Here is a 20,682-nt window from a genome sequence, read left to right on the forward strand (position 1 = left end):
AGCCAGCCGCGACGCTTCGTCCTACAGCGGTGGGGAGCGCGGCAGCTGATTGACTCGGAGCAGCTGCGACGCAGCTCTTAAAAGCGAGCCGACGCGACGGCTTGGCATCATTCAGCTTACGCTCGTATACTGAATACTATCGCCATGGCACCGAAAGCAAGCGGCAAGGCAGTCAAGAAGGCCGGCAAGGCCGTCAAGAACATTACGAAGGGTGACAAGAAGAAGCACAAGAAGAGGAGGAAGGAAAGCTACGCCATCTACATCTACAAGGTGTTGAAGCAGGTCCACCCCGACACTGGTGTGTCGAGCAAGGCCATGAGCATCATGAACAGCTTCGTCAACGACATCTTCGAGCGTATAGCTGCTGAGGCCTCGCGTCTGGCTCACTACAACAAGAGGTCCACCATCACCTCCCGGGAGATCCAGACTGCCGTCAGGCTTCTGCTCCCCGGTGAGCTGGCCAAGCACGCTGTGAGCGAAGGCACCAAAGCTGTCACCAAGTACACCAGCTCCAAGTAAATTGGATGCAAACATGACCATTTGACAATTTAAAACAATCGGCCCTTTTCAGGGCCACCAAAAATTTCAAACGTAAACAAGTTATTTATGTTATCCTAAGTAATAGCTAATATGCTCAAATAGATTTTAGAATTACAATGAACATTTATTTTTCCAACAAATACAATATTGTATAGTATATAGTTCTGATTTTTTAGTATTATTTCGTACTCCGTTTGGAAAACAGCTTGTTCTTAAATTTTGTATATTGTCGTTCGATTTTCTGGATAGCTTTTTCGCGCTAGGTGCGACTTTGAAGCGGTGAGCCACTCATACTGCAGCATCGTATAACGCAAAGACGTCAAAGCCCTTTACGCTTTAATTAATCGATTTTTTTTTAAGTTCAGACCTGAATTTCCAATCACTATCCTTACTTATTTAGTATTTTATTTAATTTTTCAAAATCAGAGGTGTTGTCGATTTAGCATTTTATTCAAAATGGCCGTGGTGTCTCCTGTATTGTATCAGAAATGTTTTGTCTGCCCGATACCACTATAAATATACAAAAGAAACTTAATGAAATGATGATAGCTTTATAAATATTCTCTCCGAATGGAGACAACAATATAAAATTTTAATAAAAGCAAAATGCTGGTATCAGTAATCCATAAATATGCCACGGCTGTAGACACTTAGTCCAAGCCACACAGCACTTGCTTCGGTACCTACGATGTGAGCGCCACGAGTGGCTGCTTTCCATATCTATCTTGCTCACGCTCGCTATAAGATTATTGATGCAATCTATTTCTATTAAACTTTTACTTTTATAAGCTTAATGACTTAGTCAAATTGTTCTTTTAAGAGATATTTTGATGTTAATCAATTTTGTTATACAAAGAAAAAAGTTTAATAAATGACGGAATGCGAAAATTCATGAATAATTAGACGATCAAACGAACTTACCTGTAAGTGAAGTTCGATCGTAATTATACGAGTGCTCGTTCGAAGTGATTAAAGACGTAGTACCGCTTCCTAGCGCCAAATGTCGCTACTTTAGAGCAAGCTTTTTACTTGCTCTCCGCGCGCGCGCCCGTTCCTCATATTTTTTAGAGTGATTTCTGGGTGGGATTTTTATTCTATTGATATCATCATTATCAAGTATTATAGGGTGGGATTTAACAATTCGAACGAGCACTCGTATAATTACGATCGAACTTCACTTACAGGTAAGTTCGTTTGATCGTCTAATTATACATCTTACTCGTTCTCATGATTAAAGACGTACATGTTTAGAGAATAACTTTAATTTTATTTATTTCTGGAACTGACCATGAACATAACATTTTTATTTGAGTACGATTAATTCAATACAGTGCTCGCGAAGTTACCTTCTTGATTATCTATCGTTCTGTTATAAAATCTAGCAAACATTTTTGATTCTCCCGACCAACCAGCCGCACTTCTAATTATATTTAAATCAAGTCCTTTTTTATATGCTGCCGATGTCGGTGCATGACGCGTACTGTGCGCGTAAATGATTTATCTATCCCGCAATTCTTTAACACAGATTTAATCCATCTACGAATCGATTGAACATTAGCGCCATTGTAAGGCTTCTTATAACATATAAATAATAAGTTTTCATCTTTCCTTAACTCACGCGTTATCTTTAAATAATGAACTAAAGTTGAAGCTATACAAATACTTGGTTTTCCTCTAAAGAAAGGGATACAAGCAAAAGGTTGTTGGGCACCTGGTCTCGACGTCTTTATAAGATCTTTAACTTTTATTTCAACAGTCGAAGACGTTATTGAAATCTCCTCAATTTTTATCAAGGATAAGGTTTGTGCCCTGAAACCAGTACCGAGTGCTAATAACATCACTAATTTTAGACTTAATGAATCTAATGGAAACCACGATGCTAACTTATCTAATACCACATTTACATCCCAGGTTTTAGAATATTTCGGTGCTGTTGGGCGCAACCGAAAGATCCCCTTGAAAAACCGATGCAAAATCGGTTCATGTTGCAAATCTTTGCTCACAATCAAAGATATGGCTGATCGCGTTGAATTTAACGTACTGTACGAGGCTCCCTCCTTAAACTTTCCCGCAAGAAACTCAACAACCGTTTTTATTTCCGGCTCGAACGGACCCTGGTGATTATTCGTACAAAACGTCCACCAATTTTTCAAGGCCGAGTCGTATTGTTTCTTCGTGGAATCTGCTAATGATGCCGTGATAATCTCTAGCACCGAGTCTGAGAATCCTTGTTTCTCAAAGGCTTTCCGCATAGCATCGCTACAATTAACGAAAGCTGTGACGCCAGCGAGTGGATCTGATTCCTGCAAGGAGACAATAACAATTGATGTGATAGTTCAAAGACTAATGGGCGCCCTAAAGACATCTTTCGAAATTCAGGAAACCAAGCTTGGCGTGGCCAAAAAGGAGCTACCACAATTACAGATGCTTCGTCTTCTCGGATCTTTTTGGGAACTGTAGCCATTAAGGAGAAAGGAGAAAACGCGTAACAATGTAATTTCCCCCAAAAACAAGTAAAAGCATTTATTATTCGTGCATCCGGATCATATTCCCACGAACAATAATCTGCACATTTTTTATTTATTCTCGAAGCGAATAAATCTACTTCCGGGAGTCCGAAATTTTCAACTATTTCCTTATAAGCCACGTCTGATAACTCCCACTCCGTGTCTATATTTGTAATTCGAGATTCTGCGTCTGCTTCAATATTCTCTTTCGACGCAATATATTCTCAAAAACCCAAATACCTCTACTTTCGCACCATTGCCACAAATCTTTTGTAATGCTATTCAAACTAGGAAATGTTATGCCTCCCATCTTGTTTACATATGCTATAGCTGTATTATTGTCAATGCGCAATAAGATTTGACAGTCTCTCTCATTTACAGCAAAGCATTTCAAAGCAAGAAAGGCTGCTAGAATTTCCAGATAATTTATGTGCATTAGTCTTTCATTAGCCGTCCAGAAACCGCGTGCGCGTTTACCTTTGCATGCTGCGCCCCATCCGGACATTGACGCGTCAGAGAATATCTCTTTTTTGAAAGTGAAACTTCTAATCGGGTTGAAAGTCTTCGGTATACTTTCTTCCCACCATATCAGATCGCGTATAGTGTTTGCCGATAATTTTGCGACTACGTTCATGTTTCCTCCATTTCTCTTCAAGGCTAAACATTTATCCCGTTCTAAGCTTTTATAGTACAGCCACCCATACTTCACAGCCATACATGCAGCGCTTAATACGCCTGCTAGCTTTGCCAATCGTTCGATCTTACATTTTCTTTCCTTAATAGCTAATTGAATTAATTCTTTTATCTTAGACCTCTTTTCTGATGGCTAACTAAGTCGCATCCTATTCGAGTCTATTGTAAAACCTAAAAACGTACATTCTCTGCATGGAACAATGTTGCTTTTCTCAAAATTGATAATGAGGCCTAAAGATTGTAATAATCTAACCGCCATATCCGTGTCCTCTTTACATTTTTTCTCACTTTCCGCGATTATCAGTATATCATCTAGATAAGAAACGACCGTTATTCCAGAATTTCTCAAATTTTCTATAACCGGTTTCATAATTTTGGTAAACACAAACGGACACGAGCACAGCCCAAACGGTAGACACGTAAATTTCCATAGCTTATTCTCGTAACTAAACCGCAAATATTTCCAATGCGCACGGTAAACAGGGATCAGAAAATATGCGTCCTTTAGATCAATTTTACACATACAATCAAAAGGCTGCAAGAGGTTAGCTGCCAATTTAATATTCTCTAGCTTAAAATGTTCTACCTGAACAAAATCGTTAAGCGAAGATCCATCTGCTTTCGGGACAAGAAAGTACGATGAAATAAATTGGCCAACTACCGGCTTGCAAGCCTCGATCGCACCTATCTTTACCAACTTTCCTATAGCTATTTTTAATTGCCTATTTTCTACCACGCTAAACTGCGGAATATCAGGCGGTCTTTCTTGAAATACCTCCTTGATTAAGGGAATTTTGTACCATTTATCACACCTAATACAAAACTATCGCTCGTTAATTGAGACCATTTTTCAACAAATTGTTTGAGTCTGCCGACCCGCTTTACCTCTATCGCCGTTCGTTCCGGTAGTATCTGGATCTCCCGTGATACGACGACGTTGACTGTGTTTGTGTGTACGTTCGATTTGAACGAAATTGGCCTTTGTTCTTTGAGACGTTTGAGTTGAAGAAATTCTTCTTGCGGCTCATCGATCCCGCCTCGTTTTTCGACGGCCGCTTCCAGTTTACCGAATTCGTGTTCTGTGACTTAAGGGGATCCTCTTGAGCGCCTTCATCTCAGCCTCAGTCTTATCCATACTCTGCCATTCCTTAAATCGCTTACCCAGCTTTTCTCCGAACAATAATTTTCCGCTGTCTGATTTCTCCAGAATTTCTTTGAATTTTTTATCATAAGCTGGTGTTATGAAGGCTCTTCTCGCAACCGTGTTTAAATACATAATTTCGCCTAACATCATCATCGTGTTTGCCATGAGCTGCATTACTTCATCACGATCGATTGGTGCCTCGTCTTCCTCAAAGAAACGTGAGATCGCAGTTGCGATGCATGCAATAGCTGTGCCGGCCATCTTATAAGATTCTCGGAAATGCTCGTCTCGCTTCCGAGCGGCTTCGTTCAATCCATACGCAATTTCCCCGTTAAGCTCTGGAGGTTCTAGGTTTATTTCCTCTCCGATGCGTGGTGTTCCCTCGATTATTCCATCTTTCAGATCTTTTTGCAAACCAGCCTTTAAATACTCGTTAATCCTTGACACAAGTACCTCATTGATCACCAGTTTCTTCTCTTTTTTATCTTTCGGGTCCTCACCCAGGAATTTTTCGGCATGTGCTTTTGGTGTTTCCAACTCATCTCCGCAACTCGAATTCTCACTTTCTGATCCGGAATCTGATTCGGTATCTGCACACAAAAACCCAAAATCCCACATTGTAAATGCTGTACACCTCAAAACAGCGTCTTAGCTAAAACTAAGCTCGACTGATTTTTCTCATGCTCATTGTTTCAGCTAAAACTGAACTCGAGCCGAAATAAGTATATGGCGTCACAGCTAAAACTGCACTCACTAGTCCGCCTGTCTTTGTTCGACTTGCGCCGTACTTACCAGTTCGACTCCTTCTGATTAGCGATCTCGTCCAATGCTGTCTTCAACGTCTTCTCCATCTCCACCATTTTCTCCTTCATTCGACGCATCTCTTGCTCTTCCTCTCTTCTCTTACGCTTTCTTCCCTCTCGTTTCAACTCTGAAGTCTCTGATGCCTTTTCGTTCTTTCCCATGCTTAAACTTAAGTCTAGCTTATCCAATGCACGCGATGATTCGACGTCCGACGACGTTGACGCCAAAAAACGTTATGAGGAACGGGCGCGCGCGCGGAGAACAAGAAAAAAGCTTGCTCTAAAGTAGCGACATCTGGAGCTAGGAAGCGGTACTACGTCTTTAATCATGAGAACGAGTACGATGTATAATTAAATTCCAACGTTTTAATATTTGGTGGCCCTGAAAAGGGCCGATTGTTTTGAAAATTGCGAACAGGGAGTCAGGTAATTTAACCGCCAAATCCGTAGAGAGTGCGGCCTTGTCTCTTGAGAGCATAGACAACGTCCATGGCAGTGACGGTCTTCCTCTTGGCGTGCTCGGTGTAGGTTACAGCGTCACGGATGACGTTCTCAAGGAAGACCTTGAGGACTCCACGAGTTTCCTCGTAGATCAGACCGGAGATACGCTTGACACCACCACGTCTAGCCAGACGGCGGATGGCGGGCTTGGTGATGCCCTGGATGTTGTCGCGCAAAACTTTGCGATGGCGCTTGGCTCCTCCTTTTCCCAAACCTTTTCCTCCCTTTCCACGTCCGGTCATGATGAATGAGTAGAGACTAGTGCTGAAGACGAGTACAACCAGCAAACTGATGCCGATGCTCGAAAGCGGGGCGCCTTTTATAGGCTGCCAGTCGTGTTTCCCTCTCTCCGATCAGCGACAGCTGCGTGCTCCGACGGCTTGGGAGAGCAGAAGCTTCCCCTTCCACTACTTTTTCATCCAATCGTTTTGGAGCAGCTGCGCAGCGAGAGCGTACAAATATAGCCGCCTTCGAGGGTTGAATCATCATTTTCGTCTCGTCGTTGGAACGTTACGGATCTCCTGTACAATGGCACGTACCAAGCAAACCGCCCGCAAGTCGACCGGAGGAAAGGCTCCTCGCAAACAGCTAGCCACCAAGGCCGCTCGTAAGAGCGCTCCTGCCACCGGAGGAGTGAAGAAGCCCCATCGCTACAGGCCCGGAACCGTCGCTCTTCGTGAGATCCGTCGCTACCAAAAGAGCACGGAGCTCCTGATCCGCAAGCTGCCCTTCCAGCGCCTTGTGCGTGAGATCGCCCAGGACTTCAAGACCGACCTGCGCTTCCAGAGCTCGGCTGTCATGGCCCTGCAGGAGGCTAGCGAGGCTTACCTCGTCGGTCTTTTCGAGGACACCAACCTTTGCGCCATCCACGCCAAGCGCGTCACCATCATGCCCAAGGACATCCAGTTGGCGAGACGTATCCGTGGAGAACGTGCCTAATTCCTTTTATTACCTTTGACCCTTTCAAACAATCGGCCCTTTTCAGGGCCAACAATTTTTTTAACGAGGATCACTATTAATACTTCTATAAAGAATAATTATAAAGAATAATTATAGTGGAGTTTGATGAATAATACTTAGAAATAGTATTCAAAGTTTCTAATGCTAGTTAAACTGTTCGATTACGCATTTCTCAAAACATGTATCAATGGCACAAAATGGCGTTTCTTAGCTCAGGTTCAAGAAGTTCCTCATACACTGTAGTAGTATAAAGTATGACGGTTTAAAAACCTCAGTTGCCTCATGCACATAGAGAAATATTGTGTTTGGGGCCGATAAGAGATCGAAATAGTACATTATGCACTAAGAAAGAGTAAAATATGCAAACTACGTACTGTGTATAACTCACATTCGCACAGCGCGTGCTTAGCCTACTTTACTTCCGTAATGCATTAACAACTTTTTACCACACCCTCCGTAAAGTTCGTACTTGATCACTGCCGAAAATGGGAAAGAGTGCTGTGTATGAACTCCCTAACCTCATTCATTCTAGAGTGGAGATAGCGCGTACACGCATCACTACAGTCCCGTCTCGGTGGGAATACAGTACGAACTATGCGCATGGTATAACAAAAAGTAATTTAAGCGCATTCGTTCGTGGATTGTCACAATATTGAGTATTGAATAATAGCACATAACCTCCTGTCGGGTCATGGGTGCCCTGTCACAAAATAATTGGATATTTCCGGAAAGGTTTCTTCGAATGCCAAGTATGATATTTTTGAGGCTGATTGAAATTTCGAAGAATATTTGATTTTTTGCTGTTCACTTGAAAATTTGCTCTTGAATTACCGAACTTTTGATTTTGAAATAAACCATTCACAAAATATTACGACTAACCTTTCTTTTATAACAGGGTTTTGCAGAAGTTGCCGTCCCTTAGTTAGAATAATATTGTATGCAATATGAGCCATTCTACGAAAAGTCAGACATTTAACGGTCGAAAAATTGGGGTCTTTTATTTGAGGGCACACTTACCTGACCAAGTTTTTTTGCATGCGTTTGGACATATAAGATGTAAAGAAAAAGGGTGGCACCTTCAAACCATATGCTAACAAAAAGTTACGGGCCAATTAATAATCACCAAAAATACCCTTTCTTGCGCCCGGTTAAATTGATTGCCTGCCTATGCAAACATCATTTAGATCTTGAATTACACAAAAATCGTTAAAAATTACCATCCCTATAAAAACTTCTTTAAAATGGGATGAAATTCGTGGAAACTGCGAAAAAATGCCTGAAAACACAATTTTTACCCTTTTGTCAGATTCTGGCATTCTCGACGTTATTATGACTTCTACCAGCATCTAGCTGAACTATATCAAGCTTAACTTTAAAACAACAATCATTTTCTTTTAGACAAAGGCTTCTTTTTTCGTGCATGAAAAATAAATGAAAAATAGGATTTTATTCAAAGCGGGAAGAAACGAACTTTTCATTTTGCTGCTTAATGTTATTTGAAAATTTTTATAATTTTCAATTTATAAATAGTTAAAAATTTTTACAATTTTATAAAGTATTGATAATTCTAAAAAATCTTAAATTTTTAACTTCCCATACGCAAAAAAGCCTATTTTTCTTCCTTTGTTGAAAAAGTACGGTGTGTAATAAGGCGGGGGGGGGGGGGAGTGCAAATCATCACCTTCGCTAGAAGGCCAATTTTTCGCCTAGTTGCACAATATACTATTAAATGCCAAAAAATTCAATGTAGACCTAAAATGGTACTCTCTTCATTTCGAAGTTGAAATAGATTGGTCTCTGTGAAATAAAGTAAAGCATTTTTAGGTCAAGGCGTCGAACTGTTCAAATTCTTAAAATGTTCTAAGATAGTGGCTTGCAAAGACATGGAAATCACTATCATTATCTGAATATGGGCTTTCTTTGATTCCATCCTGTTGAATTATGCTATATGTTGTAGTCTTGGAGCCTAATCGCAGAAGAGCTATTACGCCATTAAAATGCAATATATGAAAGTTTGAATTCTGTTTTTGGCGCCCAATACATAAAAAAATGTTCGGAAACCATTACAGCAGAGATTTTGATTTAAAGTTTTCGAAGGAGTGTTTTAGGTTTCATGTAAAATAGTCTGCAATACATTACACTAACTCTCATAGTACTAGTGCATTTGAAATATCGTACAGTGTTGAGTATCATTTTAACAAAAATGTAATCTTTCTCTATCAATACATATAAGTTTGATAAAAATAAATTATTCATCATGCGTTAAATAACATAAGGTATGTGAAACATGCGTACTTTTACGCGAACTATTCGTTTCCGTATTCGTAGATATAGTACGGATATTCTTAATTAAAAAGTGAATGAGTAAAATCTTGTTAAAAATATATCAAGGTAAAGTAGAATATAAAAATATAATATCTGCATATATCTAATTGAAAAAACACATTTCTGTTTCAAAAGATTAACTAACAATAATACAGTGATAAAAACAGAGACTCATGCACTACCCTTAAAATATATGTCGTTGCAATCAAAGTCCTATTTCAACCGAAGAAAACGTGATGAATATGATATCACACAAAACAAATAATGTATCGGTAAATATTTACAATACAAATATAAGGATCCACCTTTTATATCAAGAAAGAACAAATAAAAAAAATATATTATTTAAATAATTATGACGAATTATGTAATGAAAAGTCACTACGCGGAAACTATGACTCGTTAGAAAATCTGTAGTAATTACGTTTTATGAATGTGATAGATGATTTCTTGCAATCGCATATCAAAATTTAATATATCTACTATAATTCTCGAATAGTAAAAGCTTCATGAAACCTGTTTTTGACAATAGAAGCGGTTAACAAAGTATTCGTGATAGTAAAAATGATGTACCGGGCTGATGCTGAAAGCGCGCTCTAGTCGGCGGGGCTCTCTCTGAGGTCCGCGCTCCATAAATAAAAGGAGCTCCGACTGGCAGTGCGGCATCATTCTCGACCGTACCGTTACAGAAGCAACTTCTAGAACCCCATTGCATCATCATGAGCGACGCAGTAGCCGAGTCAGCACCCGCTGCACCAGCAGTGGCATCGCCGAAGAAGGCCCCAGCGGCCAAGAAGACCGGAGCAGCCAAGAAACCGGCGAAGCCCCGCACTCACCCTCCAGCAGCTGAGATGGTCCTGGCTGCCATCACCGCACTGAAGGATAAGAAGGGATCGTCTCTCCAGGCGATCAAGAAGTACATCGCTGCCACCTACAAGGTCGACGTCGACAAGCAATCGACTTTCATCAGAAAGTCCCTCAAGTCCGCCGTCGAGAAGAAGACGATCGTGCAGACCAAGGGATCGGGAGCATCCGGTCGCTTCAAGCTCGCCGCCAAGGCAGAGGGTGAGAAGAAGATCGTAAAGAAACCAGTCGCCAAGAAGCCAGCAGCAGCGAAGAAACCAGCCGGCGAGAAGAAGGCCGCAGCCAAGAAACCGGCTGCTAAGAAGCCAGCCGCCGAGAAGAAAACCGCCGCCGCTAAGAAACCAGCTGCTGCTGCTAAGAAGCCCAAGGCTGCTGCGAAGCCCAAAGCCGCCAAGCCCGCTAAGGCCGCCAAGTCACCGGCAAAGGCTAAGAAGAGCGCAAAGGCTCCAGCTGCCACCAAGCCCAAGGCGCCTAAGCCAAAGAAGGCCGCGGCACCCAAGGCTGCCAAACCAAAAGCCGCAGCCAAGAAGTAAATTACACAAATTAAATCGGCCCTTTTCAGGGCCCACCTGACTCTTTAACCAAACGGCCCTTTTCAGGGCCATCAATATATATTTTACGTAGCGACAATTATTTTTATTTAAAAATTAAACAACATGCAAAGAATAAAGATACAGCTCTATCTCAGCGGAAGCTTCGAGAGCGCTTTGTGTGAATGATTCATTTTCTATAATTTTGTAGTTTAATAATGGTAGTTTTTCACACTATCGAAGCACACAGGATTACCAAAACAAAATTGTAGAAAAGTAATCGCATCTGTGATACAATAGACGTACGAAAATCTCAAAACTACACTCACTCGGAGATAAAGCGTTCTCAGACCGGTAAACAGTCTAGGAGCCTTATGTCATTCAGCCATGGATACACGGAAGGACTCTCCGTCTCATCAATTACTATCAGATAAAGACAGATGTCTCTGTATAACACTTTGCGGAGCCATAGAATAGCGGAAAGAGTGTAGAACCGACGTTCCCGTCAAAGTGAGATTTTGTGAATAGCGTGTATGAATTCCATGTATCAGCAAGGTTTCCTGCCGCTGAAATGTAGCCGGTGCGTTATCATTCGTTGAGCATGCAAGTAATAGTTGTAATGAAACTGTGATCGAAATGGTTAATATCTCTAAAACAAACAGTGGCGTCGACTTTCTGTCAATCTCGAGTTGCCAGGGAGCGCGAAATAAACTTAGCCGTAAAACTATAAAAGCACAAGCCACAGCAACACTCAAACATTTTGTATGTAGAGATTATTGTCTAATTTCGTACGCTGCATGTGAGCTAATACGTATGATGAACTTGGTGGCTGGCTACACCAAAGGATATCGCTGACAATCTCGCGCCTGTGCTTGTGTCATAATCCTACCGCAGACGGACTGCAAAATAGTAGAGGGATGCCTGCGCAAAATTCGATTCGACTGGATTTCTTACTCGAGATAAAATTCGTATATCGAGAAGGAATTGATCCTAGCAGAATTTTATTCGGTGTAAAGTCTCTGGACAAAAGTAAGTATGGTAACGATGGAAAAAGTTCCATTGTGAGGCCTGAAGCTTATGCGCATGTTGGTTTTTTAGGAATTTTTGGCTCGTTCCGTAAGGGCTTTGAGGGCTTAACCCATGACTCGCGGTCATGTTTGAAAAGAAGCGTCATTGATATGTAGTGGGAAAGCGTCGCTTAGCTTCTTATCGTAAAAGCCTGGAAAAACCTTCCCATAGAAGTGTGACACGTTTTCTGTGATTAACAATAAATTCATCTCTTATGAATACATTACATATATCATAAATTCAAGACAAAATAGTAAAATATTCCTTGTTGAATATATTTGTGGCCCTGAAAAGGGCCGATTGTTTGAAAGAGTCAGAGGTAATTAAAGTAATTAGGCACGCTCTCCACGGATACGTCTCGCCAACTGGATGTCCTTGGGCATGATGGTGACGCGCTTGGCGTGGATGGCGCAAAGGTTGGTGTCCTCGAAAAGACCGACGAGGTAGGCCTCGCTAGCCTCCTGCAGGGCCATGACAGCCGAGCTCTGGAAGCGCAGGTCGGTCTTGAAGTCCTGGGCGATCTCACGCACAAGGCGCTGGAAGGGCAGCTTGCGGATCAGGAGCTCCGTGCTCTTTTGGTAGCGACGGATCTCACGAAGAGCGACGGTTCCGGGCCTGTAGCGATGGGGCTTCTTCACTCCTCCGGTGGCAGGAGCGCTCTTACGAGCGGCCTTGGTGGCTAGCTGTTTGCGAGGAGCCTTTCCTCCGGTCGACTTGCGGGCGGTTTGCTTGGTACGTGCCATTGTACAGGAGATCCGTAACGTTCCAACGACGAGACGAAAATGATGATTCAACCCTCGAAGGCGGCTATATTTGTACGCTCTCGCTGCGCAGCTGCTCCAAAACGATTGGATGAAAAAGTAGTGGAAGGGGAAGCTTCTGCTCTCCCAAGCCGTCGGAGCACGCAGCTGTCGCTGATCGGAGAGAGGGAAACACGACTGGCAGCCTATAAAAGGCGCCCCGCTTTCGAGCATCGGCATCAGTTTGCTGGTTGTACTCGTCTTCAGCACTAGTCTCTACTCATTCATCATGACCGGACGTGGAAAGGGAGGAAAAGGTTTGGGAAAAGGAGGAGCCAAGCGCCATCGCAAAGTTTTGCGCGACAACATCCAGGGCATCACCAAGCCCGCCATCCGCCGTCTGGCTAGACGTGGTGGTGTCAAGCGTATCTCCGGTCTGATCTACGAGGAAACTCGTGGAGTCCTCAAGGTCTTCCTTGAGAACGTCATCCGTGACGCTGTAACCTACACCGAGCACGCCAAGAGGAAGACCGTCACTGCCATGGACGTTGTCTATGCTCTCAAGAGACAAGGCCGCACTCTCTACGGATTTGGCGGTTAAATTACCTGACTCCCTGTATGCAATTTTTAAAACAATCGGCCCTTTTCAGGGCCACCAAATATTAAAACGTTGGAATTTAATTATTTATATTATAAAATACGTCAATTAGACATGGAATATCGAATAGGTAATAATTTGAAACAGTATATTTTGTACCAAGGGCGTTAAGTAGGATTTTTCAGACCGAGTGTGAAGATTACACTATGAGTCGAAGGCGAGTGCGACTCTCTTGTATGCATACCATAGTTTCTGTAATGCATGTATTGATTTCTGCGTTTTTTGGGATGAAAATATTCACTGTGAAACTCGGCCTAGAGGGCGCCATGATGCACAGCCTGAAACCCGAGTTAACTGCATAACTAAATATTTCATGCATATATACATATACATATACACACATGTGTGGTGCGTAGATGGGAGTGTATTCTGCGTGATTTGACGCACACATGCAAATCGTGAGCGTATCAGTGAGCATAATATAGATATGCATTTAACACTTATATATATACACGTATACTTGTGTATATAAATGTAAATTTTTTCTTAAAAATATTAAGAAAATTTTGACAAAAAGATGTCCACGTGCACGAATGACAAATATATTGTTGTAATAAAACGATATTCACGCAGTATCTGCCTGATATGTGTCCCTATAACCATCGCCAACTTTCAAGGAAGGAAAAGTAAACCTTCAGTTCCACACTACATTTATATACGCACCTATTCTTATTCCTTCGTTTTTTTTTCATTTCAGACTATAATGCCTTGTTGAATTATTAAATATGTTGATATGCGTGAATAAATAATGAGTAACACTTAGGTTTAGTTTAAGAATAATATATTGTAATAAAACGTGGTCGGCAACCGCCTCGTGAACACGTCCGCTCGCATCGAAGTACAGAAGGCAAGAAAGATGCGAGAGCATAGCTTACTTTTTGGCAGCTGTCGCGGTCACATGATATTCACTCACATACCGTAAGAGGGAAGACTTACATGTATTCGTTACCCTCATACACTCGTTAACGCTCTTACTCATTTTGTTGCGCACTATAGTCCGTTACATATTGAACTTAGCCATATATTTTAATAAGATAATATTTAATATACATCACAACAAAATAAATTATATAAATTTTAACTAATGTGTTTTTTTGTGTAATCCAATAAACTAATACGGGTGGGTGCCTATCACCACTGCACAGCGCGTCCTTAGGTTGCGGATAGAGGAACAGCTCCTGAGAAAGAGGTTAGCTGCGAATAAATTGAATAAGTAGCCGCGGACAGCCGATAGGAACAGGCGTGGGTGTGATGAGCCCACACTGTCGAACGCATTCATCTAGAAACACTACGCAAGCACCACAACAACAAAAACACTTCACAATATCTCTTATCTCAATCTATCTCTTTCATCGCACATTACAAAAATAGGCAAAAATCCTGCTGCCGAGGAGGATGCGGGAGCGATGACAATTGCCCCGAAAGGGGATGTGTAGAATGATTCGTCACCTGGTCTTACGCGGTAACAATGCCAGCGAAGGCGCGCTGCCTTGCAGGGGGGCATTAGGATGCGAGAATGAAACCGTAGTGTGTCTGACGACGAATTGACACTGTCCTCGTCAAAGTCGGAAAGCTCTCATACTTAGTTCTAGAGAGGTATGGGGGTTATCACCTCTAGAACGGTGGACTCACCTGCGATCGGAACAGGATCCAAAGCGCGCGGGTTTAACATAACATCATGGCTCAAAAAAATCAAATCCGAACCAAAAGGGACTTAAGGGTCGGAACTTGGAATGTTCGCAGTCTATACAGAGCAGGTGCGTTTAAAGAACTCGTAAAGGAAGCTGATAGGTACAATCTAGATTTGGTAGCAATACAGGAATCGCGGTGGCCAGATGGCGGAGTACTAGCATCGGGTAACTTCACGTACCTGTATAGGGCAGGGAGTGGGGGATCTCTAGGCACCGGATTTCTCGTAAGCAAAAGCATCATACATTCGGTTAAAAGTTTCAAATCCGTCAATGATAGGCTCTCGTACATCATTATCGAAGAGGAATGGTATAGATATGTATTTATTAATGTACACTGTCCTACGGAGGACAAAGAAGAAGAAGCTAAGGATCTCTATTACGAAACTTTAGAGCAGGTAATCGACCAGTTCGCGTCTTACGACACAAGAATAGTATTAAGCGATTTCAATGCTAAAATAGGTAGGGAGGAAATGTTTAGGCCTACTATAGGTAAGGAAAGCCTGCACGAAGCCAGCAATGATAACGGTATTAGGGTCATAAATTTCGCGGCGGCAAAAGATCTTATAATCAAAACTACGTGTTTTAAGCACAAGAACATACACAAGGCAACGTGGACATCGCCGGACGGGGCCACACAGAACCAAATTGATCATTTCCTCATTGAAAAAAGACGTCATACTAATGTTCTTGACGTAAGGGCTTACAGAGGGGCAAATAGCGACTCGGACCACTTCCTAGTAGTAGCCAAATTAAGAGCTAGACTAGTAGCGAATCAAAATAGTAAGCGAGCAAACAAGGTAGAAAGCTTCGATATTGAGAAACTACGAGATAGAACAGAGCGAATTAGGTACCAGATAGAAATTAATAACAGGTTTCAGGCACTTGAAGAAGCAAACACATCGCCGGAGGGGAATGACGAACCGAATAGCTTATGGGGGGACATCGAAAAAAACGGAAAAGAGGCCGCGAACAAAGTACTGGGTAAAAAGAAAAAGCCAAAGAGCAAACCATGGTTTGACGAAGAGTGTGAACTCTGGTTTGAAAGGCGCAAAAAGGCTAAATTAGATAGCTTACAAAATAGAAGCGATAGGACCATAAACGAGTATTCTAACGTAAGGAAACAGACGAGCGCGATCTACAGAAATAAGAAGCGGGAGTATCAAAAGAATCTTATTAGGAGAATAGAAACTAACAGTAAGGAAAATAACCCCCGCGAAATGTACAGAGGGATTAACGCCATCAGAAAGGGTTTTAGGAGTAGAGCGCCATTGATGAAGGACGAAAACGGGGACCTCGTAACAAATGACAACGAATTACTGTCGCTGTGGAAAAATTATTTCGATAAATTATTAAACGTGCACGAAAATAGCGAAGAATTAGGGGACGAAGTTCACACTGCTGAACCCCACGTGGAGGAACCGAGCTACCAAGAAGTAGAGGCGATTAAAAAACTAAAAAACAATAAAGCCGCGGGAAATGACTCTATACCAGCTGAGTTACTCAAATATGGGGGCGTCGAGCTCACTTTCAAAATCTATAAACTAGTATGTGCCATCTGGAAAAATGAAACAATACCCGAAAATTGGAAGGAATCTATCATTATACCGATTTTTAAAAAGGGGGATAAGACAGACTGCAATAACTATAGGGGTATTTCACTTTTAGCAACGTGCTACAAAGTTCTGTCAAACGTAATACAAGCTAGACTCACTCCATTCGCGGAAGATATAGGAGGAGATTATCAGTGCGGATTTCGGCGCAACAGATTGACGAGCGATCAAATGTTTACCATAAGACAGTTGTTAGAGAAAAAGTGGGAATTTTGCGAAACCATACACCAACTATTTATAGAATTTAAAAACCGTACGACTCTATTAAGCGAAGCAAAATGTATCAAATTCTAGTACTTCTCGGTGTACCGAAAAAACTCGTGATATAATTCAAATATGTCTGAACGGAAGCACGGGAAAGGTCCGAGTAGGCGGTAATGTATCAGAACCCTTCATGATACGCGATGGTTTAAAACAAGGGGATGGGCTCTCTACGGTGCTGTTCAACTTGACGTTAGAGTATGCCGTTAGAAAAATGCAGGTTAGCCAGCTGGGCGCAACGCTTAATGGAATAACGCAGATACTAGGCTACGCAGATGATTTGGATATACTGGGGGATTGTAGGGAAACGGTAGCAAGAAACGCGGAAATCCTCATAAAAGCGGTGGAGTATACAGGGTTAGAAGTGAGTGAATCAAAAACAAAGTACATGATTGTGGATAAGCTAGGCATCTGCAGAGGGGAGGAAGATCTCAGAGTTGGGAATTTTAGTTTTGAAAAGGTTAGTGAATTCAGGTATCTGGGTACGACCATAAATGATAGAAATGAGATTAATGTCGAAATAAATAAGAGACTCCATTCGGGTAATGCTTGCTTCTACGCCGTGAGTAATTTACTTAAGTCGAGGCTGTTGTCTAAAAACGTTAAAATAAGAATATACAGGACAATAATACTGCCGGTGGTTCTGTCTGGGTGCGAAACGTGGGCTCTCACTAAGCAGGCGGACAACCGTTTTAGGGTATTTGAAAATAAAGTCTTACGAAAAATATACGGGCCGAAGAAAGATGAGGAAACCGGGGAATGGAGGAGACTACACAATGATTAGTTACACAATTTGTACGCGTCACCAAATATTACACAGAATAATAAAATCGCGCAGATTGGGATGGACAGGGCACGTAGCGAGAATGGGATACGACCGTACGGCAGCGCGTGTCATGAAGGGCAGGCCGATGGTAACGCGACCTCTAGGTAGACCTAGACGTAGATGGGAGGACAACGTAAAAGCGGATCTAGTAGAAATAGGACGGGTGGGTGTCGATCGGAGAGGTGCATCTTGGGTGGGGTTGACACAAGATAGGGCAGCGTGGAAGGCTTGCGTAGATGAAGCGATGAGCTTTCGAGTTCCAAATGCCATGTAAAAAAAAAATCCAGTAAATTAATGTAATAGAGTAATAGTAGAAGAGCGGCTTGGAACTCGGTAATAATATTCTGACAATATTCATCCTTCCTACTTTTCGATTGCGCAAGGCGGTGCCAAAGTAAGTAGAGAGCTAGTACATGGAGACTCGATGGCACTCACATTAATAAACAAATAAATTTATTATTCATGACTATATAAATAACTATGAAACAATAATAATTGGTTCAAACGTTGATAATATTTGATGGCCCTGAAAAGGGCCGATTGTTTTAAATTGTCAAATGGTCATGTTTGCATCCAATTTACTTGGAGCTGGTGTACTTGGTGACAGCTTTGGTGCCTTCGCTCACAGCGTGCTTGGCCAGCTCACCGGGGAGCAGAAGCCTGACGGCAGTCTGGATCTCCCGGGAGGTGATGGTGGACCTCTTGTTGTAGTGAGCCAGACGCGAGGCCTCAGCAGCTATACGCTCGAAGATGTCGTTGACGAAGCTGTTCATGATGCTCATGGCCTTGCTCGACACACCAGTGTCGGGGTGGACCTGCTTCAACACCTTGTAGATGTAGATGGCGTAGCTTTCCTTCCTCCTCTTCTTGTGCTTCTTCTTGTCACCCTTCGTAATGTTCTTGACGGCCTTGCCGGCCTTCTTGACTGCCTTGCCGCTTGCTTTCGGTGCCATGGCGATAGTATTCAGTATACGAGCGTAAGCTGAATGATGCCAAGCCGTCGCGTCGGCTCGCTTTTAAGAGCTGCGTCGCAGCTGCTCCGAGTCAATCAGCTGCCGCGCTCCCCACCGCTGTAGGACGAAGCGTCGCGGCTGGCTCGGCGCAGTACCGCTGATGGGTATAAGTAGGGAGACGCGTATGGCCGGGGCATCAGTCGCTTTGGTTTCGTCTGCTAACCAAGTTCTACTCTACTCCATTTCAACATGTCTGGACGCGGCAAAGGTGGTGGCAAGGTCAAGGGAAAGTCAAAGACCCGTTCCAACAGGGCTGGACTCCAGTTCCCCGTCGGACGTATCCACCGTCTATTGAGGAAGGGAAACTACGCTGAGCGAGTAGGTGCCGGTGCTCCGGTTTACCTGGCCGCCGTCATGGAGTACTTGGCCGCTGAAGTTCTTGAGTTGGCCGGTAACGCCGCTCGTGACAACAAGAAGACGAGGATCATTCCCCGTCACCTCCAGCTGGCCATCCGCAACGACGAGGAGCTCAACAAATTGCTCTCCGGTGTCACCATTGCTCAGGGTGGTGTTCTGCCCAACATCCAAGCTGTTCTTCTTCCCAAGAAGACCGAGAAGAGCTCTTAAATTTATTAACTTAAAAGTTAAAATATTACTACAATCGGCCCTTTTCAGGGCCACCATATATTTTAAACGTATGAGTAATCTATCATTAATTCACGCTGGAGAATAAATCGTTTATATAACATTTTTAGTTTATCAAGGGGTGCGGTAGCGCGATTAAGGCGAGTTTGAGAAGAAGTAAAAATCTTCAAAAATGGCGCCAAAACGAGAATTTTCGTTTTTTTTTTTCGTCGGATTTTCTCATATTAGACGACTTTTACCCAATTTTTAATTGGTTGTAGTCGTCGTACCCTATTTTGAATCGTCTAAAATGAGAAAATCCGACAAAAAACCGAAAAATCTCTTTTCAGCTGCATTTTTGTAGATTTTTACCATATTTCAAAATCCTTGTATCTTTCGATAGGGACGGTCATTTTCGGCAATTTTTTTTTTTTTAATTCAAGATCTCGGCCTAAGCAGTTCAGTAATGCCGGAAAAATAACGCTCGCCTGGCCAGGTAATAAATTACTCGGGGCGCAATAAAAGCTATTTTCTAGTAACTATTTGGAATTGTGGCTTGTTATATTTGTTATAATTTTATTTAAAGGTGTATAACAAATATATAATAAGGCATAACTAGAACTCTGATTCTACACGCCGAACCGAATGGAAAAATGCCTCTGTGACACTATGCGCGCGCTGCGAACGAGGCAGACAGAGTATGTCAATAATTATTTTTACTGTGAAACTACAGATTATAAAACAACTGAGATCAATTAAAAAAAGTCAAGTTTACAATCATCTATGTCACGCCTATCCGTGGCATAAATAGTCTATTATTGGACCGTGCTGATCGCCCTCGTTACGCTCGGACGCTAACTGCATGGTGCAAAAATGGACCGTTAGGCCACGGATATGCGTGACAGCGGATTTATGCTAGTCAGTGCTATAAAATAGCGTACGATACTCGTGGCATAAATAGTCCGATACGGCACGGCCTTTAGGTCTCTCAGTACGCTTGGGTGCTAATACACGCCGTGCCGTAATGTACTATTTATGCTACTTGTATCGTAATATACTATTATAAGACGACTGACAAAAAATCATTATGTTTAATTAAGGGCTCAATCAAATGATTGGTAATTTAAACTTAAGTAATATATTGATCAATTACAAACAACTCTCAAGATACTACATAACTTGCCATGCCCCTTACATTTTGTTTATGGTACATACTTTTACATTTAAAATATTTAATTTTATTAAAATAACAATTTTATAAGTTCATGTACGCAAATGAAATATGCGGAAAGTTACACTAACAATTAGACAACACTATGAACAGAATGTAAGGGGCATGGCAAGTTACGTAGTAAGTATCTTGAGAGTTGTTTGTAATTGATCA

The 20,682-nt window shown here is 42.2% G+C and overlaps 9 protein-coding genes across 9 annotated transcripts; 5 read left to right on the forward strand and 4 right to left on the reverse strand.

Moving 5' to 3' along the window:
* Window positions 1–96: 96 nt before the first annotated feature.
* LOC100124016 (histone H2B) lies at window positions 97–573 on the forward strand. Its single transcript, XM_001608184.4, has one exon. The coding sequence runs from the start codon at window positions 145–147 to the stop codon at window positions 517–519; it is 375 nt and encodes a 124-aa protein (XP_001608234.1). The 5' UTR covers window positions 97–144; the 3' UTR covers window positions 520–573.
* Window positions 574–1,786: 1,213 nt separating this feature from the next.
* LOC103315517 lies at window positions 1,787–5,849 on the reverse strand. The gene is made up of 4 exons (XM_031922091.1): window positions 5,677–5,849; window positions 4,902–5,518; window positions 4,626–4,825; window positions 1,787–2,843 (listed from the first exon to the last, which is right to left on the reverse strand). Exons 1-4 carry the CDS (start codon window positions 5,847–5,849, stop codon window positions 1,971–1,973), a joined length of 1,863 nt encoding a protein of 620 aa, XP_031777951.1. The 3' UTR covers window positions 1,787–1,970.
* A 218-nt stretch (window positions 5,850–6,067) lies between these two features.
* Window positions 6,068–6,497, reverse strand: LOC116416012 (histone H4). Its single transcript, XM_031922173.2, has one exon. It carries the CDS (start codon window positions 6,428–6,430, stop codon window positions 6,119–6,121), a length of 312 nt encoding a protein of 103 aa, XP_031778033.1. The 5' UTR covers window positions 6,431–6,497; the 3' UTR covers window positions 6,068–6,118.
* Window positions 6,498–6,656: 159 nt separating this feature from the next.
* On the forward strand, window positions 6,657–7,182 carry LOC100117327 (histone H3). Its single transcript, XM_031922164.1, has one exon. The coding sequence runs from the start codon at window positions 6,717–6,719 to the stop codon at window positions 7,125–7,127; it is 411 nt and encodes a 136-aa protein (XP_031778024.1). The 5' UTR covers window positions 6,657–6,716; the 3' UTR covers window positions 7,128–7,182.
* Window positions 7,183–10,120: 2,938 nt separating this feature from the next.
* On the forward strand, window positions 10,121–10,945 carry LOC100124021 (histone H1-like). Its single transcript, XM_001607784.4, has one exon. The coding sequence runs from the start codon at window positions 10,193–10,195 to the stop codon at window positions 10,868–10,870; it is 678 nt and encodes a 225-aa protein (XP_001607834.1). The 5' UTR covers window positions 10,121–10,192; the 3' UTR covers window positions 10,871–10,945.
* Window positions 10,946–12,212: 1,267 nt separating this feature from the next.
* On the reverse strand, window positions 12,213–12,733 carry LOC116415719 (histone H3). Its single transcript, XM_031922163.1, has one exon. The coding sequence runs from the start codon at window positions 12,676–12,678 to the stop codon at window positions 12,268–12,270; it is 411 nt and encodes a 136-aa protein (XP_031778023.1). The 5' UTR covers window positions 12,679–12,733; the 3' UTR covers window positions 12,213–12,267.
* A 167-nt stretch (window positions 12,734–12,900) lies between these two features.
* On the forward strand, window positions 12,901–13,330 carry LOC100117392 (histone H4). The gene has a single exon (XM_031922175.1). It carries the CDS (start codon window positions 12,965–12,967, stop codon window positions 13,274–13,276), a length of 312 nt encoding a protein of 103 aa, XP_031778035.1. The 5' UTR covers window positions 12,901–12,964; the 3' UTR covers window positions 13,277–13,330.
* A 4,907-nt stretch (window positions 13,331–18,237) lies between these two features.
* LOC116416010 (histone H2B) lies at window positions 18,238–18,720 on the reverse strand. The gene has a single exon (XM_031922171.1). The coding sequence runs from the start codon at window positions 18,672–18,674 to the stop codon at window positions 18,300–18,302; it is 375 nt and encodes a 124-aa protein (XP_031778031.1). The 5' UTR covers window positions 18,675–18,720; the 3' UTR covers window positions 18,238–18,299.
* A 157-nt stretch (window positions 18,721–18,877) lies between these two features.
* On the forward strand, window positions 18,878–19,354 carry LOC116416007 (histone H2A-like). The gene has a single exon (XM_031922168.1). The coding sequence runs from the start codon at window positions 18,924–18,926 to the stop codon at window positions 19,299–19,301; it is 378 nt and encodes a 125-aa protein (XP_031778028.1). The 5' UTR covers window positions 18,878–18,923; the 3' UTR covers window positions 19,302–19,354.
* Window positions 19,355–20,682: the final 1,328 nt, after the last annotated feature.

This window comes from Nasonia vitripennis, chromosome 1 (assembly GCF_009193385.2).
Source record: "Nasonia vitripennis strain AsymCx chromosome 1, Nvit_psr_1.1, whole genome shotgun sequence".
Classification (NCBI taxonomy): domain Eukaryota; kingdom Metazoa; phylum Arthropoda; class Insecta; order Hymenoptera; family Pteromalidae; genus Nasonia; species Nasonia vitripennis.

What these genes read in the sequence shown, in the direction of transcription:
- LOC100124016 (XM_001608184.4), top strand. Translation starts at nt 145, where the DNA reads ATGGCACCGAAAGCAAGCGGCAAGGCAGTCAAGAAGGCCGGCAAGGCC.
- LOC103315517 (XM_031922091.1), bottom strand. Translation starts at nt 5,849, where the DNA reads ATGGGAAAGAACGAAAAGGCATCAGAGACTTCAGAGTTGAAACGAGAG. An exon ending in AATCAGAAGGAGTCGAACTG is followed by an intron (nt 5,519 to 5,676) that starts GTAAGTACGGCG and finishes CGCTGTTTTGAG; the next exon opens with GTGTACAGCATTTACAATGT. An exon ending in CGGAACGAACGGCGATAGAG is followed by an intron (nt 2,844 to 4,625) that starts GTAAAGCGGGTC and finishes GTCTCCTTGCAG; the next exon opens with GAATCAGATCCACTCGCTGG.
- LOC116416007 (XM_031922168.1), top strand. Translation starts at nt 18,924, where the DNA reads ATGTCTGGACGCGGCAAAGGTGGTGGCAAGGTCAAGGGAAAGTCAAAG.
- LOC116415719 (XM_031922163.1), bottom strand. Translation starts at nt 12,678, where the DNA reads ATGGCACGTACCAAGCAAACCGCCCGCAAGTCGACCGGAGGAAAGGCT.
- LOC116416010 (XM_031922171.1), bottom strand. Translation starts at nt 18,674, where the DNA reads ATGGCACCGAAAGCAAGCGGCAAGGCAGTCAAGAAGGCCGGCAAGGCC.
- LOC100117392 (XM_031922175.1), top strand. Translation starts at nt 12,965, where the DNA reads ATGACCGGACGTGGAAAGGGAGGAAAAGGTTTGGGAAAAGGAGGAGCC.
- LOC100124021 (XM_001607784.4), top strand. Translation starts at nt 10,193, where the DNA reads ATGAGCGACGCAGTAGCCGAGTCAGCACCCGCTGCACCAGCAGTGGCA.
- LOC100117327 (XM_031922164.1), top strand. Translation starts at nt 6,717, where the DNA reads ATGGCACGTACCAAGCAAACCGCCCGCAAGTCGACCGGAGGAAAGGCT.
- LOC116416012 (XM_031922173.2), bottom strand. Translation starts at nt 6,430, where the DNA reads ATGACCGGACGTGGAAAGGGAGGAAAAGGTTTGGGAAAAGGAGGAGCC.